Consider the following 15,570-nt stretch of genomic DNA (forward strand, 5'->3'; position numbering starts at 1 on the left):
TCCCTCTCACCTCTGAACTGGGTTGAAAATGACAATGTCCATTTAAACATGTGCCTGCCATGCTAGGCTTGTCTTATTCCCTGCACTGGCCCCAGTACCCAGCCTGGCCTATAGTTAATAACTTCTTTGTGAAATATGTGATTCATTAAATGAATAAGGTAGTAGGGCTAATGAGGGTTGAGGAATTCGAGAAGCTTCTGGAGTGGGACACCTGGTAATGGAAGGCTGGAATGGCTGAGGTAGCAGATGGGCCAGCCATGCCCATCCTCTGAAGCCAGGTGATGTGGCTCACAGGGGCAAAGCAAGTCTCTTGCTGTGTGCTTGGGGCTCTTAATGTCCTCAGGAGAATGGAACCATTGTCTGTGCCTCTGAAGGGGCAGGGGGCCTTGCTGGGACATTCCTGAGGAGAGTGGAGGCCAGGTTGGCACAGGGTGTGGCATTACTCTGGGTCTGGAATGTGGTAGAACCAGTGGGTCAGGGTGGTTAGGGCCTCAGACTCTGGCCCTCAGCTGGCCTCTTCTGCCACAAGCTGCCATCTTTGTAGTCTTCTAGGATATAACCCCTCACACCTTCCCCCACTCCCCAAGCACAAAGACGTGACTGAAAAGAATACATTTATTGGGGAAGAGAAATAGAGGAGAGGGTGAGCACCTCTGGGTTAGGAGGCCAGGGCAGGTGGTCCATGGTTGTCCAGGTAGCGCCTCAGGGCTGTCGGGTAATCAGTTATGATGCCAGTGGCCCCCAGGCGGAAGGCCACTTCAAAATCTGACTCTTCATTAAGGCACCAAAATACCACCTAGTGGGGAGGGAGGGGCTTGTAGTTTCCCAGCAACTTTACCTAGCGCTTCCCCTTGTATCCAGATGCTGGGAGCTGTCCTCCTCTGTGGAGACCTCCCAGCAGTGCTATGCTGGAGCTGACTGTCACATTTTCAGGAATTTTGCAAACTGGTTATTAAATACAGCCATTATTAAGTATTACATTATATAAACATACAATTCAATAAATTATATTAAAAACAAAGGTAATAAATACTCAAAACTCACCACTTCCTAACTATTTTACCACATTTCACTGTTACCCATGTTCTGGAGGTTGTCTACATCTATCGAATGTGTAAGATGGAAATCATATATAACGGTGTGCTACCACACCACACATCTCTTCCCAACTCTGTTCTGTGAATTCATGTTGGTAGCCTGAGATTGGCCAAGGAGGGAGTATATATACAGCAGGGAAATTACCTAATGTTCAAATCAAGGGGTTTCTTTCCCCCTGGGACAGCCGGTAGTGGAATGTTTCCCAGCCTGCCTCCCAGCCTGCCTCCCAGCCTGCCCATATCCTGCTGCTCTACATCTTCCCTGCCTTCTGAGTCCTCTCCTGTGGGCACTGAAGTAGGTGGAGCTGGTATTTGTACCCTGGGCTAAGTCACTGGATGGACCTCTCAGTTTCTTAATTTCACAAATGAGAGTGATGTTCTAACCTCCCAGTGTTATGGTGAAGACCGTGGGGCAGGAGGCCTGACCTGAAAGAGCTATGTCATCCCCATGCCTTGCTCACCCCAACATCCACTCAGTGGCGAGTCCGGCCTGTCTGTGACTTTACGCTTCCGTCCAACCCCGCTGCTGCCACCTAAGCCTCAGTCCTGTCGGTGGCAGCGTCAGGCGCCTGGTGAGACTCTGCTTCCACACTGGCCCCCACAATCCCTCCTCCACGTGGTGGCCAGAGTGACCCTCACTCGACAAGGCTTAATTGAATCAGGTCTCTCCCCTGCTTAAGGCCCTCTCCTTTGGGCCGAAGCCCAGGTTCCTTACTGAGGTTCACAGGCTGCCTGCCACAGCCTCTCCTGCCTTCTCCAGCTCCCCTGGTGCCACTTCCTCCAGACTGCAGCCTGGTGGGACCCCTCTCAGTTCCTCTGCTGGCCTCTTGCTTCTCATGACCTCCCCACATGCTGAGCCTCCTGCTGAGATGCTCTCCCTTTCCCCTCCCTGCCAGCCGGCTCCTCACTGCTTCTAGGTCTTCTCTGACCCCACAGACCACAGCACTCTGCTTCCTTTCTGTCCACTGCCTGCCCCTGCGATGCCTGCTTTTCCTCCTCCTCTGCCCCTGATGGTAAGCTCCCTGCTCCTTCCCCAGGACCACAGTGCCTGGAACTGTGTTCTCAACACAGTCAGTTCCCAACAAAGGTTTGCTAATTAAATGACCTGGTCAGAGCTGATGCTGGGCAGGTTGGAGGAGGGGGGTGGCCTGGGCTGGTTTTCCCCTTCTCTGGTCTCTTCCCAGCCCCACTCATCAGGGATCAGGACAGTTCAATACATCATCATTATCGTAACGGCTAGCCTTTATCAAGCCCTTACTAAGTATCGGCTACATATCCAGAAGAGTTAAATATATCATTATCCCCATTTTACAGATGAAGAAACTGAGACACAGAAGGTGATCTGCCCAAGTGACCCAGCCAGTTAATAAAAGAGCTGTGACTGGAATGCCGTGCTGGGCCCACACTGTGAACGACCCACTTGCTCACCTGCACCCCTCGCTGCTCCAGGTGTTGGATCAGACTTTTCCTCATGATGAGCCTGGTGGGGGGCGGGGTAGCAAAGGCTGTGATGAGAGGGGACTAAGGAGAAGGGCGGGTCTCTGTGGGATCCCTCCACCCAGCCTTCTCGCCCACCTCACCATTTGGAAACCACAGCTACCAGCTGATTCAGCCCAGAGCAGGAAAATGGGAAGTAGGTCCTGTGGAGAGGTGGTGTCGTGGTCAGCCCCTTGGGTCTCTCTCTGTCACAGGGGTGGGGTGGGGGTGGTAGTGACCGCCCCCCAACCCATATAACCCCACTCCCTCTAGAAGAACCTTTGCAGCTGCCCAGAGGAACAAGTCACCCATTGCTCAGTGACTTCCTACTCCGGTAGCCTTGACTCCATGCTTTGAGCGTGTGCCCCTCCCCTCACCGTTTTACAGAAGAAGAAACTGAGTCTTGGAGAACTAAAGTGACTTGCCCGAGGTCACACAACAAATCCATGGTGGGGCCGGGGCCAGGACCCAGCTTGATTCCCAAACTGTATACGCAGCTGGAGGTCCTCCTGGTTAGGCCTGACCAACTTCCTGAGACCAGACAGCATTTTAATCGGTCGGCTACTTGTCCCTAATTGTTCCACTCCAGAGTGACTTTATTATTATTTTTTTAATGATGAATTTTTTGTTGTTGTCGTTTTTTGTTTTGTTTTGTTTTGTTTGGCTGCGCTGTGAGGCATGCGGCATCTTAGTTCCCCGACCAGGGATTGAACCCGTGCCCCCTGCAGTGGAAGAGTGGAGTCCTAACCACTGGACCTCCAGGGAAGTCCCGGGGTGACTTTAGAGGCTTTCACGGTGTCCCAGGGCAGGCTCTGTTGTGTGACCTTGGGCAAATTACAGAACCTCTCTGAGCCACAGATTCTCCATGGGGGTCATGATTCCTGTTATCTCCTGAGGGTGCTGCAAGGTAAGGCTCAAATAAACTAAAGGATGTGAAAACACCTTGCAAATCCTGGATAAAAAGTTAGGTGCACCAAGTTTGTAGTATAATGATCTCTTTGTGGCAAGGGATGATGGGGGTGGCTGGGAGCTTCCCTCAGGACGACAGAGGGGAGCAGAAAGCACTGGGGCCGCCACAGAGGAGGTCTCAGAAGGCAAAGGGAGGGTCCCGGCCTGAGAGCTGGTGAAGTATCCAAATTCCTGATACTTTGCCCAGCTGTTACTTTGTTAATCCTTGTCCCCAAGCAGGAAAATGCTTGCCTTTCTGTTTGAGAATCAGAATGGTGCTGTAATTAATAAATATTTGTCTTCCCACCCAGACTGTAAGCTCATGAAGGGCCTCTCCCCACCTACATTGGTCTTATTTACTAGTGTAAGTGCACCTGAAACAGAGTAGGCATTCAATAACTCTTTGTTGGATGACTAGATGAACAAATGAACCCTTGTCCTAAAACTCCGTCCAGATCAACGCACATTTGCATAGGATTTCAGGGGGTTCATGTCCCCCTCAGTATTCATGAATGCTTGGTGAGACCACTGTCTTCAAAGGACCCCGGATGGGAGATTATCCTTGAGGGTAGCCAGGGAGCTGGGGACACTGGATCTCCTGCTCCACACGGGACCCTGCACAATGAGGTCTGAAGTGGGGGGTGTTTTTTTTAAACTCTTAATTTTATATTGCAACATAATTGATTAACAATGTTGTGTTAGTTTCCGGTGGAGGGTGGAGGAGGGTGTTTTTGAGGACAGAAGCCTGGGGGAGAATGAGGAAGGGAGACGGGGACCCTGTAGGTACCTGTTGATGATGGTGGGCAGGAAAGAGATGAGGAACCTCTCAGGGATCGAGATGAAGGGCAGCAGCCCCAGGTAATAGAGCAGCAGCACCCAGAATCCTCGGCTTTTTGTGAAAGCGGTGGGCATATTGGGGTTCTGGAAGCCAAGGGGAAGTGAGAAAGGGGATCAGTCTGCTCCTGCAGAAGCAGAGAGGACACTTGGGCTGCACAGTTTTCAACATTCAGGAAACCCCACTACCTGCAGGATCAAAGCCACATCTTGGCCCAGCGTTCCAAGCCCAGAGCCCGCTCCCTGTCCCTCTGGCATGCCTTTGCTCACACACCTTCCCCACCTCCCCCACTCTCCAAATCCCACCCCTGGAGACTCTGCTCAGGGCTCCTGCAGAACCCCCAGACCCCTCTGGCCTAAGCCCGTTTGGGAGGGGCAGTGGGCGCAGGGAGGGATAAGGGACTCACAGCGGCCTTGCACTTCTTCATGACTGAGCTCTTCCCCGAGGCCCAGATGGTGATTTCATCGCGTTCATAGTGCCTCACCAGGCCCGCTATCTGGGAGGAGGAGGAGGTGATGGGGAGTCAGGCCTCCATCCAGCCCTGGGCCCTTGCCCACGCCTGCCCGCAGCACCACCTTGCAAATGAGCTCTTCATTTTGCTCTTTGACTTCCACGCTCATGGGCGTCCGCGGGAACCTCCGGAACATGTCCTCCAGACGCACCATGTGCCTGTCTGACCCGCGTGCAAAGTGGCCTGAGGGGTTGTGGGAAGAAGGATCAGAGAAGGATTGCTGGGGTGGGGGGGTGCAAGCCCGGGGGGAGGGCGTGGGTCCCAAAGGGGAAAAGAGGGCAGGAGGTTGAGGCCATGACCCCACTCTAGCTGGCTCAGCCCGGTGCTGACAGCCCACACGCTCACCCGGCGAGAAGTAAACCTCCAGCTCTTCCTTGTAGAGGGGCAGCTCCTATAGGGAGAGCAGGGAGCATGTCACCAGGAGTCACACGTGGAGGCACGGTGGTTCTCTGGGCACGGCTGGGGTGCTGGGGCAAGGCCCACCTCAAAGTCCAGGCTGCCCACATCCCTATTCACGCCTGACTGGCGGGACAGGTTCTTGTCATGTGACACCACCACCACGCCATCCCGAGTCAGCTGGCAGTCAAGCTCCAGGAGGTCGGCTCTCTGGGCCATGGCGCTATGGGAGCGAAGGTCAGTGAGTGGCCAAGGGATGGGGGATGCGCCAGACAGCAGGGCGGTGGGGATGTTTAGGGGAACATGGGGCAGTTCTGGCCGGATGTGCAGGCTGTGCACTGCATGACTCCAAGGGGCTCCAGTCACCCAGAGCAGGAAGTGAACAGCACCCCTTAGCGTCATGCCTCGTACAGCTGGCACAATCTTACCCGGCAGCTTGGCCAGGCAGGTGGACTCACTTTTCCATGGCCTCCATGGTGTTCTCCAGGCGCTCTCCAGATCCTGTGTGGGGCATCTAGGGTGGGTTCCTGCGGCCTGGCCCCCGCCCCCTGCCTCATCAGCCCCAGGCAGGCCAGGTTGAGCAGCCTCCTCTTCCCTGTTCCACATCCTGCCCTGCCACCCGGCTCTCCGCCCACCTCGAACTCTGCCCTCCTTTAATATCCTGCCCTTTGCCGATGCAGGGGACACGGATTCATGCCCCGGTCCGGGAAGATCCCACATGCCGCGGAGCGGCTGGGCCCGTGAGCCATGGCCGCTGAGCCTGCGCGTCCGGAGCCTGTGCTCCGCAACGGGAGAGGCCACAACAGTGAGAGGCCCGCGTACCGCAAAAGCAAACAATCAAGAAAAAACATCCTGCCCTTTGGACCTACCCCTCTCTGCTGTCCACGCTGGCACCTGCCTTGCTATCCATCCTCAGGAGCCCCCACCCCGTCTACCCCAGCCCAGCTCACCTCCCCGGTGGGCCCCCAGGCGGGGACAGAAGGCTGAAACCCATGGCGTATGCAGCAGGCGAGGTCGGCGCAGGAAGAAGATGGAGAGCATGACATAGCTGCTCAGGGCGGGCAGGGCGTAGTACAGCAGAGGGCTCATGGCCGCGCTGCTTCTTCAGGCTCTGGCTGCCGCAAGCTGAGCCATTCCCGATGGACTGTGTTGCCTCGCTGACTGCCCGGCTGATGTAGGCTGGCTCCACCACCGGCTGCCACCACACCCCTTGGGACCTGCTGAGCCTGCTTCTGGCCTGAGGCCAGACTGCAGGGTTCAGCTGGGGTTGGAGTAGAGGCAGGAGCAGAGGCCAGGCAGCTCTGGCCCGCGTACCCCCAGGCCCTTCACACACCCCAGAATCCCTCTCTCCGTGGCCACACTGGGGAATCAAGTCCCCCCCCACCGCCCCCCACCAGCTCTGCTACAACACTCCCCCTTCCCACTGGTATGTGCGCCCAGGGTATATAACATGCCACCCCTTGCCATTTCCAGAGAAGCCGGGGGTGTATAGTGTGTCCCCGAGTCACTCCAGAATCACCCCCAGCCAGTTAAGACAGGAAGCCATTAGAGTGGGGACGGAACAGTGACTAAGGGGGAGATTGACCCCACTCCGTCTAGGACTCTGGAACCCCTTACCCTCCCAGCCTCAACCCTGGCCAGCGGGGGAGCCAAAGGCCACCGCTCCAGGTAAAGCCACAGGTGGGAAGCAGCGGGGCTGGAGACTCAGTCCTCAAAGCAGCAAGGGTTATGGTCAGGGCATCGGCGAACACAGACAGAGCCAGGGCCATCCATAGACACACCTCTATATTTATATATTAGATACAGGCACGGGGTGGGCAGGGGCACTGGGCTCTCCATGTGCCCCCGCCTCCACTTCTGTTCACCCACACACAGAAGCAGCGGGGACGTTAGATGTGGCAGCTTTGTGGGGGAGGGTTTAGGTCTCCTCCTCAGGGACACTAGTCCTTGAGCCTTAGGAATGTTCCTTCAGGGAAAATGGGGTGGGGTCTTAATGAGCTGAGTGGGGCAGGGCTGGCCCTGAGTCCCCACTCAGTGCCCTCCGTGTCCCTCCCCCACTGCCCCTCAGTAGGTCTCGGGGCAGCCAGAGCCCTTGAATTCCAGAACTACCAGAGACTGGGAGAGCCGGGCAGACGGTGGCAGAGCAGCAGAGGGGAATTGGCTTTGGGGCCACCTGAGCCCCTCAGGTCCTCAGGTGAGGGGGGAGGGCGCGTTGGCCTGCCTGAAGCAGGATGCCTGAGCAAAGCAAAGGAAGGTGGCCAGGCCCGCCCTCTGCCTCGACCTGGGCTGTCGGGGTCTGGGCTGGGCACAGAGTCCATTTTCTAACAGTCCGGCAGGGGAGGGGCAGGCAGGAGGCAGGGCCTAAACAAAAAGGCAGGCAGGAAAGGAACCATTAGCACCCTTGAGCGGACCCGCCAGAGCCCGACCTCCACTTCCCTCATTTCGTCCTCACAGCTGAGTGTGATGCGGCTGGGTTTCCTTATCTGTGAATGCGGATGACATTAGTACCCGTTTCAAGGTACTGTTATAAGGACTAAGTGAGTTAATACATGCAAATCTCTTACAACAATGCTTGGTGCTCGGGAAGTGTTTGCTCTCATTATCAGGACTGTGTCCAGGAAACTGAGCTGCAGAAAGGTGAGGTGTCTTGCACAATATCACACAGCCCTTATTGAGTATCAGAGCCGGGCTTTGAACCCAGGTGTGTCTGCCTTGCTGCTATTAGGCCACAGCTGGCCAGAGACAGAGAGGAAACTAGAGGAGGGACAGAGAGCAGTGTGGGTGGCGGTAGCCCCAGCCGGGTCCCCCAAAGGTATGGGAACTGCTGACCTGGACGCCAGGTGTGAAAAAGCCTGGCATGTGGGTCAGGCCGGGTGCTGCCAGCTCCTCCCAAAGCCATCACTGCCCCACCTGCCTCTCTGCCCATCCTGGGGGAGCCAAAGCCTGGCTCCGCTCCTCAGATGGGTGAGAGGGGGCCCTCAGTGACCTGGGGCTGGAGTGTGCAAGGTGTGGACAGGTGGGAGACATGTGGGGCTGGGCGACCACAGGTCTGTGGCTGAGGCAGGCTCTGGCCCTTCTGTTGCCACCGTACACGTGGCGCATGGACGTGAGCAAGCTTGTGACTGCGTGGAGGCATGCTGGGCACCCTGGTCTCAGGGTGAATCTGTGCATGGGTGGTGGGGGGCACTCACCAGGCCCCAGGGAGCAGAGGCATCTGACCAGGTTAGGGGGCCTCCAGCACCCCAGGCTGGAAACGGGCTGTCTCCTGGAAGATGAGCTCCTTCAGCCGCTCCTTGGGTAGATCATCCAGCTCCATGTCGAAGGTGAAAGGTTCCTCGGCCACTGGCTGGGGTGGCAAAGAAGTGGGGAGGCTCAGGACAGGGACTGAGGGATGCCCACCCATCCACCTACCTGCCAGCCCTGCTGCTGGTGGCTGGCCCACCTCATCTGTTGGGTCGTAGTACTGCTCCAGGTAGGGGTGAGCCAGTGCTTCTTCCACTGTGATCCGTTTGTTGGGGTTAAAGGTCAACATCCGGTCCAGCAGGTCAAGAGCTAGGGAAGCGCAGGTGTCAGGGGTCAAAGGGAAGGTCAGAGGAGCTCCCAGAAGCATTGCTTTTCTTCTCTGTGTCCAGAGGCCCAGGTAGCTACTGGGCTCATGTACCTTCTTCTACACCCGGTTTTTATCACACACCAGCCCCCAAATCTCTCTCACCTTTGGGGTCTGACTTGGGAAAAAGCTTGGCCCAGGCCACCTTGGTCTTGGAGGGTAGAGACTGTAGGTAGTTTCGGGCCTTCATGTTGATGATACAATTCAGGTCCTCCTGGGAGGGGGAGCCCAGGATACCTGTAGGTGAAGCAGGTGACTTGGTGAGCAATCTCTCCCTTCTGGGAACAGAAGGCGCCAGGAACAAGAGCCTCCACCAACCTGCTCCAGGCCACCAGCCAGTACTATGGTGGTGAAGAGCAAGGGGTCTGGATTCGGGCAGCCCTAGGTTCAAATCCCGGCCCTAGCACTTCCTAAGCATGGGGTGTATGTAGCCTTACTGTTCCCATCTATCAAATGGGGACAGTATCTATACCTCAGTGAACTACTGTGAAATGCTGTAGGGGCCCCACACATGGTCGTCCCCCTGACCTGACTCCCACAGACTCACTGACCCTAAAGAAATCTCACCTCCAATAAGTGAAATCTCCCTCCCACTCAGCTGGCCAGTCCCCCCTCACCCAGAATGTGGTTGAGCTGGTCCAGGTAGTGCTTGCCCGGGAAGATGGGCCGGTTGGAGAGCATCTCAGCCAGGATGCAGCCCACAGACCAGATGTCGATGGACTTGGTGTAGCCCTGGGGAGGAGGAGAAAGTGGTGGGCTCCTGGGCCAGCCTCAACCTGTTGTTGAGCCAACCCTGATGTTTGGGCCTACCCACAACCCCCGACCGAGGTTCAACACCAGCCAGGGAGGCAGAGGGCAGAGGCCCAGAGGAGCTAATCCACAGTTTCTTTCCAGAGCCCAAGGACCAGAATAATGTGACAAGACCTGGGGGTATACTTCCTGCATCATGGGGGATCAGTGCCTGGCTTAGAGGCGGCTCCAGGGCTTTGTGGGACGCAGCCCCTTCCCTTCAGGGGTGGGTGGCCCCCCTACCTTGGAGTTAAGCATGATCTCTGGGGCCCGGTACCAGCGTGTGGCCACGTATTCCGTCAGAAAGCCAGTGTGGTCGTGCTCAGGATCGGCGATCCGGGCAAGACCAAAATCACAGATCTAGAATGCAAGCCAGGCTACTGAGCTCGGTGCTCAAGGCCTCCTGGGCCCAAGTAATCATATCACCGCGTCTCTGCCCATGCTGTTCCCTTTGTTTGCGAAGGGAACTCTCCTACCTATGGTGGGGGGGTGGTACTGGGCACCTGCAAGCCTGAGACCCCAGGGGTAGGAGGAGACCGGCCCTCAACCCTCTGACCTTAAGGTCGCAGGTGGTGTTGATGAGCAGGTTGGAGGGCTTTAAATCCCGGTGGAGCACGTTGGCGGAATGGATATACTTGAGGCCCCGCAGGATTTGGTAGAGAAAGTAGCAGATGTGGTCGTTGCTCAGCTGCTGGCTTTTAAGCAACTTGTACAGGTCTGTCTCCATCAGGTCTTGCACAATGTAGCTGAGGTTGGTGCCAGAGACCCCCCAGATGGGGGCAGCGAGAGGCACTTGGTTAAGAAGAAGAGCCTTTGGTGAACAGGTTTCATATCCCTCCAGCTGATGCCCCTGGGACTCAACAGATTTGCCAACTCATATCATGAGCTGGGCAAGGCCCATACTTAGCAGTAGGGCTCAAGGCCTCTGCCGGATCTCAGCCAGTGACCCTGACCAAAGCACTTCAGTTCTGTGGCCTCAGCTTCCCTACTGGGAGAATAGGGCTAATAAACTGTGGGAAGCAGGAGAATGTCCCATTTAAGAGCGGTAACTCTGGAGTTCACCTGCCAGTGTCTGAATCCCCACTGCCCTGCTCATTGGCTTTATGGCCTCAACCTGTCTGCACCTCTATTTCCTCATCTGTAAAGTAAGGGAAAAAAAGTGTTCTTTAGAAAGTGGTTGTGAAGATTAGCTGAGAGATGACCCACGCAGAGCAGCCAGCCCAGGGCCTGGCATGTTGTAAGTGCTCGGCAAACACGAACTGGTACTGCTGTTATAAAAGCGTGAGCCGCGTGGCTCTTGAGAAGGTTAAATGAGATAATGTATGAACACCATCTGGCATGCAATAAATGTTTGCTTAAAAATAAATGCCTGCGTTATGGGAATGGTTTGTGCAAGACGATGAGGAGAAACTCCCCACTGCACGCTCCTACTCAGGGTGCTTGGCCATACCTCCAAAGACAGAGGAGTAAATGTCCTTTTATATTCTAAGATAAAAAGACTACACATAAATAAACAAATAAATGTCATGTGGTTTGTTTCTGGAAGACTAAATTAGGGCTGTCTTTCAGAATCAGCCTCCAAAGGGCCTTCTGAGAACACCTGGACCAACCCTACTGTTTTAAAGATGAGGGGGCCCAACACGATGCAGTGACCTGGTTAAGGTCACACGGCAAGCTGGGGGTGAGTGTGGAGATTTCCTGCCCACGGTTTGTGGTGGAAGCTGCAGACGGTGCAATACTAATCCTCACTCTTGGGTGGAGGACTGGGACTGGCTGGGGTGGGTGGGGCAGGGGAGAGGTGATGGGTGTTATAAGCTGCTCACTGAGCCAGGCAGGAAGTGGACAACAAACTAGGAAAGCAATATGGGGGGAGGGTAACAAAGGCAAGGCTGTCCCTCCCGGGGCAAGGTGCAAGTCCACAGGGGATTGGGGTGGGGCTCTGAGCAGGAAGTCCCAGAGAGAGGACAGGTTCTCATTTGGGGGAAAGGAGGAGGTAGCAACAGAAGCACTTGATTTTATTGAGGCTTTCTGAGTCTCAGTTGCCTCATCTTTGAAATGGAGCTGATGAGACCCATCTCATAGGGCAGTTGGGAGTTAGAATAAGAAATGTCAAAGCACTCGGCTTGCACTGCACCAGACTCATAGTAGCCCCTCCAAAAAGGGCAGTTTTCTTCCTTCCTGCCTTCCTTCCAGTCTGAGGACCCAGAGGAGAAAGAATCACCGTCTGTTAAACAAAAAAACTGACTGTGGGCAGAGGCTGGATCTCATCACAGAACTGCAGATGTCAGAAGACAAAGCTCCCATAGAGACCATCTTGCCCAGCCCCCTACTGAGGCAGAACTCAGAGAACAGACTTGCCCAGGGCCATACTGCCTGGCTGCAGCAGGCCAGGATTCATCTGAGGCCTCCCCGTCGTCCTCTTACACTCTGTGGCCTCTTTACTGCTGGAAAGTTTCTTTTACTGGGTTTGTTTTGGAGGGTGGTAGGGAAGAAGGAAACAGAAAACAAGCCAACATTCTCCCAGCCCAGCTCTGAGGCTGTGCCTGGCCAGCCATCTGGCCAAGGTGAAGGATACACATCCCTCATGGCTTCCAGGGTGGGTGCCCGCAGAATGTCTCGGATGCCGATGACGTTCTCATGGCGGAAGCGCAGCAAGATCTGGATCTCTCGCAACGTACGCTGGCAGTAGGTCTGATGCTCAAAGGGGCTGATTTTCTTGATGGCCACTCGAGTCTTGCGCACGTGGTCGTAAGCTGAGCTGAGAGGGCCAGAGATGTTGTTGGCGTGGCCTTACGAAAGGGGGAGTCCAGGCCTGGTGGCCCCACCCAGGTCTTGGCAGGGAGGGGAGGGAGCAGGAGAGGCTCTGGCCAGTCATAAACAATGCTGGTTCCTTCCTGCTGTGAAGGCCTGGGATCTCCAGGGAGAAAGCTGGGGACCAGCCAGGCAGCCCTTCAGTGACTTCACAAACAGAGGAAGAGACTGACCGATCACTGACTTCCCCTCTCCTCAACCCTTTCCATTCTAGTTGCCCTGACCCCTCATCCTCCCCTTCCCAGGATGGGCTCCCTCAACCCAAGGCAGGTCCCGGGGGTGGGAGGTGTGGAGGACGTACAGTGAGGCAAATACAGTGAGAAGGAGGGAATCATAGGAGGGACTGGAGAGAAGGGATAGGCAGAGCAGGGGTGGGTGTCAGAGGGAGGTTCCTGGGCAGCAGAGTTATTCCCAGATGAACAAAGGCCCAGAGCACCCAGTGGGGCTGGGAGAACTCACAGACCCCTCCGAAAAGTTGCAGGAAGGCATTCCTGGACCCCTCATTGCTCACTGGGTCCCTGGCCCCAGGCCCAAAGCCCCACCCCACCCTGCCTAGCCCTGAGCTCTGCTCTTTTCTCCCAAACTCCTTGGCAAGCCTCACTGAGGGGGGATTCCAAGGCATCCTCTCCCCAGTGAAGGGTCCTTCACTCCTTCACTAAGGATATTACCTCCCCCAGAAGACTTATTCTCTTCTCCTCACCCGTGTCTATAGGGTCCTCAAGGTCCCCACAGCTCCCCCACATATACTCAGATGCCCCTCTCTTTATTACAGAATGGTGGGTTCAAAGCTCCCAAGCCCCCTCTCCTTAGATTTTACGCAGCGCCCCCTCCCCCAGAAAGCACTCAAAGGCCCTCTCCCTGGGACGCTTCCCAGCCTCCTGAAGCCTCAGCTTCTTCAGGATGCTCAGAGTCCCCAAGGCCCAGAGAGCTCTCAGCAACCCTCCCTGCCCCCTCCCTCGGAGCCCCCTCCCCAAAGACGCCCCCTCCCCCAGAACGCCCCTCACCTGACCATGCCATACGCGCCCTCGCCGATGTACTGCAGCTGCGTGTAGCGCGGGCCCACGTCGAACGGCTGCCCCTTTACTATCTCTACTTCCCCCGGGACCCCCGGGCCGACCCCGTCAGTTCCCCGGGGCTCCCCGCCCCCGCCCCCCTGAGCCGCCGCCGCCGCCGCCGCCATCTCCACTCCTCCCCTCCCGCCCGCCCGCCTCCCCCGGCGGCCCCGCCCGAGGCCCCGCCCCTTCCCGCCCGCCCTGTCACCCGCGGAGCCTGGCGCGCCAGGCCCCGCCCCCGCCCGTCCCCGTCACGTGACCCCCACCCCGCTCCCAGCTTAAGGAGCCTGGTCCTTGGCACCTGTCGGCTCCGTCTACTCCAGTCAACCTAGAAGCTCCCCAGGACCATCTTGAGACTGTCCAGACCCTCCCCCCGAATGCAGACCAGTAGGGCCGCCCGGTGACCTCACCCAGAGCCACCCAGCAAATGAGTGCTGGACCGGGGATCAAGACCGGGCCACGTGGCCCCACTGCCCCCGCCAGCCCCACTCAGCCGGAGGAGTGGCCCGGGCTTCGAGATGGAACCTTAAGGGAACCCTCACCAGCCCTCTGGAGTTTGGCCTCCCGGAGCCAGGCCCGATGCTAAGTGATCCAATGCATATTTCACAGTGGCGGTGGGAGATGGATGCCTCACAGATGTGGCGTGCTTTTCACAGATGAGGAAACTGAAACCTGAGCTGGACAAGGTGACTTGAGAGCTGGAAAACCCAGGCTTCCAGACTCCCAGCGTAATGGCTTTCAGAAGGAGGCCTATCTGAGTGGGCTAGGGACCTGGCCTCAGCAACCAGGCTGTGCCTGTATCCTGAGGACAGATACTCCCAGCCTATCCTTACATGGAGAGCAGGGGAGAGGTGAGAGAGCTGCATTGACTGGGTTTGGTGAAAATATACTATTAGGTTTTTCTCAAAAACAGCAAGATAGCTAACGTTTTTGTTGTAGTTGGGTTTGGCAATCCTGTCAAGATCATCATCTTTTGATTCTGTACTAGACTTTACACAATACTTGGTCCACTTCAGTTTCTTCATTGGGACAACCCCACAATGCAGATGTCATCTGCTTTTCTGAGCTGGATGAGCAGGAGCCATGTCTGTCTTGTTCATCGCTGTATCCCCCACCCCTCACCCCTACACTCAAACTCAGACCCTCAGAAAATTTTGAATGGATGAATCGACTCTTACTGAATGGGAAACCTGAGAGTTGGGGAGCTGAGACTCAACATGGTATCTTCTGACACATAAGTAGAGGCTCTTTTTAATTTCATTCTGTCTCCCGGAATCATAGTCTGTTAAAACTGAAGAGAGGGCCCTCAGAGACCATCCAGTCCATCTCCCTCACTTCACAGTGAAAATGTGAGCTGGGACCTTCACAGAAACACACCTCCTAGGCTTAAGTAATGTTGTTTTTGTCTTCCTTAGAAGCTGGGAGTAGGTCCTTGTATGCATTAAAGATCAAGAGACAAAATGGACCTGTAATTATGATTCTGAAATTGCTCATACTTAGATCTATGGTGAGGCTCTAATTCAGATTGAGACCAAGTTGCTGGTTCCCAATAACCCACAAGTCAGTGAAGGTTCAAGAGGTGCTAATTAGGACTTCCCTGGTGGCGCAGTGGTTAAGAGTCCGCCTGCCAATGCAGGGGACACTGGTTCGAGCCCTAGTCTGGGAAGATCCCACATGCCACGGAGCAACTAAGTCCATGTGCCACAGCTACTGAAGTCCGTGCGCCACAGCTACTGAAGCCTGCACGCCTAGAGCACGTGATCCACAACAGAAGAACAACCGCAATGAGACGCCCGCGCACCGCAACGAGGAGTAGCCCCCGCTCGCCGCACGGAGAGAAAGCCTGCGTGCAGCAACGAAGACCCAACACAGCCAAAAATAAATAAATAATTACCTTTAAAAAATAAGAGGTAGGGCTTCCCTGGTGGCGCAGTGGTTGAGAGTCCGCCTGCCGGTGCAGGGGACACGGGTTCGTGCCCCGGTCCGGGAAGATCCCACATACCGTGGAGCGGCTTGGCCCGTGAGCCGTGGCCACTGAGCCTGCGCTC

The 15,570-nt window shown here is 55.9% G+C and overlaps 2 protein-coding genes across 7 annotated transcripts; both read right to left on the reverse strand.

The window, feature by feature from the left end:
- Positions 1-601: 601 nt before the first annotated feature.
- Positions 602-6,619, reverse strand: GDPD3 (glycerophosphodiester phosphodiesterase domain containing 3). 5 transcript variants are annotated; one of them, XM_082643437.1, is made up of 10 exons: positions 6,214-6,619; positions 5,722-5,764; positions 5,351-5,486; positions 5,213-5,258; positions 4,932-5,050; positions 4,763-4,852; positions 4,309-4,442; positions 2,678-2,737; positions 2,526-2,577; positions 602-796 (listed from the first exon to the last, which is right to left on the reverse strand). In XM_082643437.1, exons 1-10 carry the CDS (start codon positions 6,350-6,352, stop codon positions 659-661), a joined length of 957 nt encoding a protein of 318 aa, XP_082499563.1. In that variant the 5' UTR covers positions 6,353-6,619; the 3' UTR covers positions 602-658. The 5 variants fall into 5 exon arrangements, with proteins under 5 accessions (XP_082499563.1, XP_082499564.1, XP_082499562.1 ...); XM_082643438.1 differs by having other exon boundaries at positions 5,722-5,777; XM_082643436.1 differs by having other exon boundaries at positions 4,932-5,258.
- Positions 6,620-7,035: 416 nt separating this feature from the next.
- Positions 7,036-13,650, reverse strand: MAPK3 (mitogen-activated protein kinase 3; the record flags this gene model as incomplete). Of its 2 annotated transcripts, none has more annotated exons than XM_082643439.1 (9): positions 7,036-7,624; positions 8,455-8,609; positions 8,706-8,815; positions 8,976-9,107; positions 9,488-9,602; positions 9,903-10,019; positions 10,216-10,405; positions 12,235-12,417; positions 13,475-13,650. In XM_082643439.1, the coding sequence occupies 8 exons, from the start codon at positions 13,648-13,650 to the stop codon at positions 8,487-8,489; spliced, it is 1,146 nt and encodes a 381-aa protein (XP_082499565.1). In that variant the 3' UTR covers positions 7,036-7,624; positions 8,455-8,486. The 2 variants fall into 2 exon arrangements, with proteins under 2 accessions (XP_082499565.1, XP_082499566.1); XM_082643440.1 differs by lacking the exon at positions 7,036-7,624 and adding an exon at positions 7,642-7,746.
- Positions 13,651-15,570: the final 1,920 nt, after the last annotated feature.

This window comes from Mesoplodon mirus (assembly GCF_964341445.2).
Source record: "Mesoplodon mirus genome assembly, chromosome: 15".
Taxonomy (NCBI): domain Eukaryota; kingdom Metazoa; phylum Chordata; class Mammalia; order Artiodactyla; family Ziphiidae; genus Mesoplodon; species Mesoplodon mirus.

Coding starts and splice junctions, on each gene's coding strand:
- GDPD3 (XM_082643434.1), bottom strand. CDS start 5,983: ATGTGGGATCTTCCCGGACCGGGGCATGAATCCGTGTCCCCTGCATCG. Junction 4,853..4,931: donor ATGAAGAGCTCATTTGCAAG/GTGGTGCTGCGG, acceptor TCCTCCTCCCAG/ATAGCGGGCCTGGTGAGGCA. Junction 4,443..4,762: donor TGAAGAAGTGCAAGGCCGCT/GTGAGTCCCTTA, acceptor CTTGGCTTCCAG/AACCCCAATATGCCCACCGC.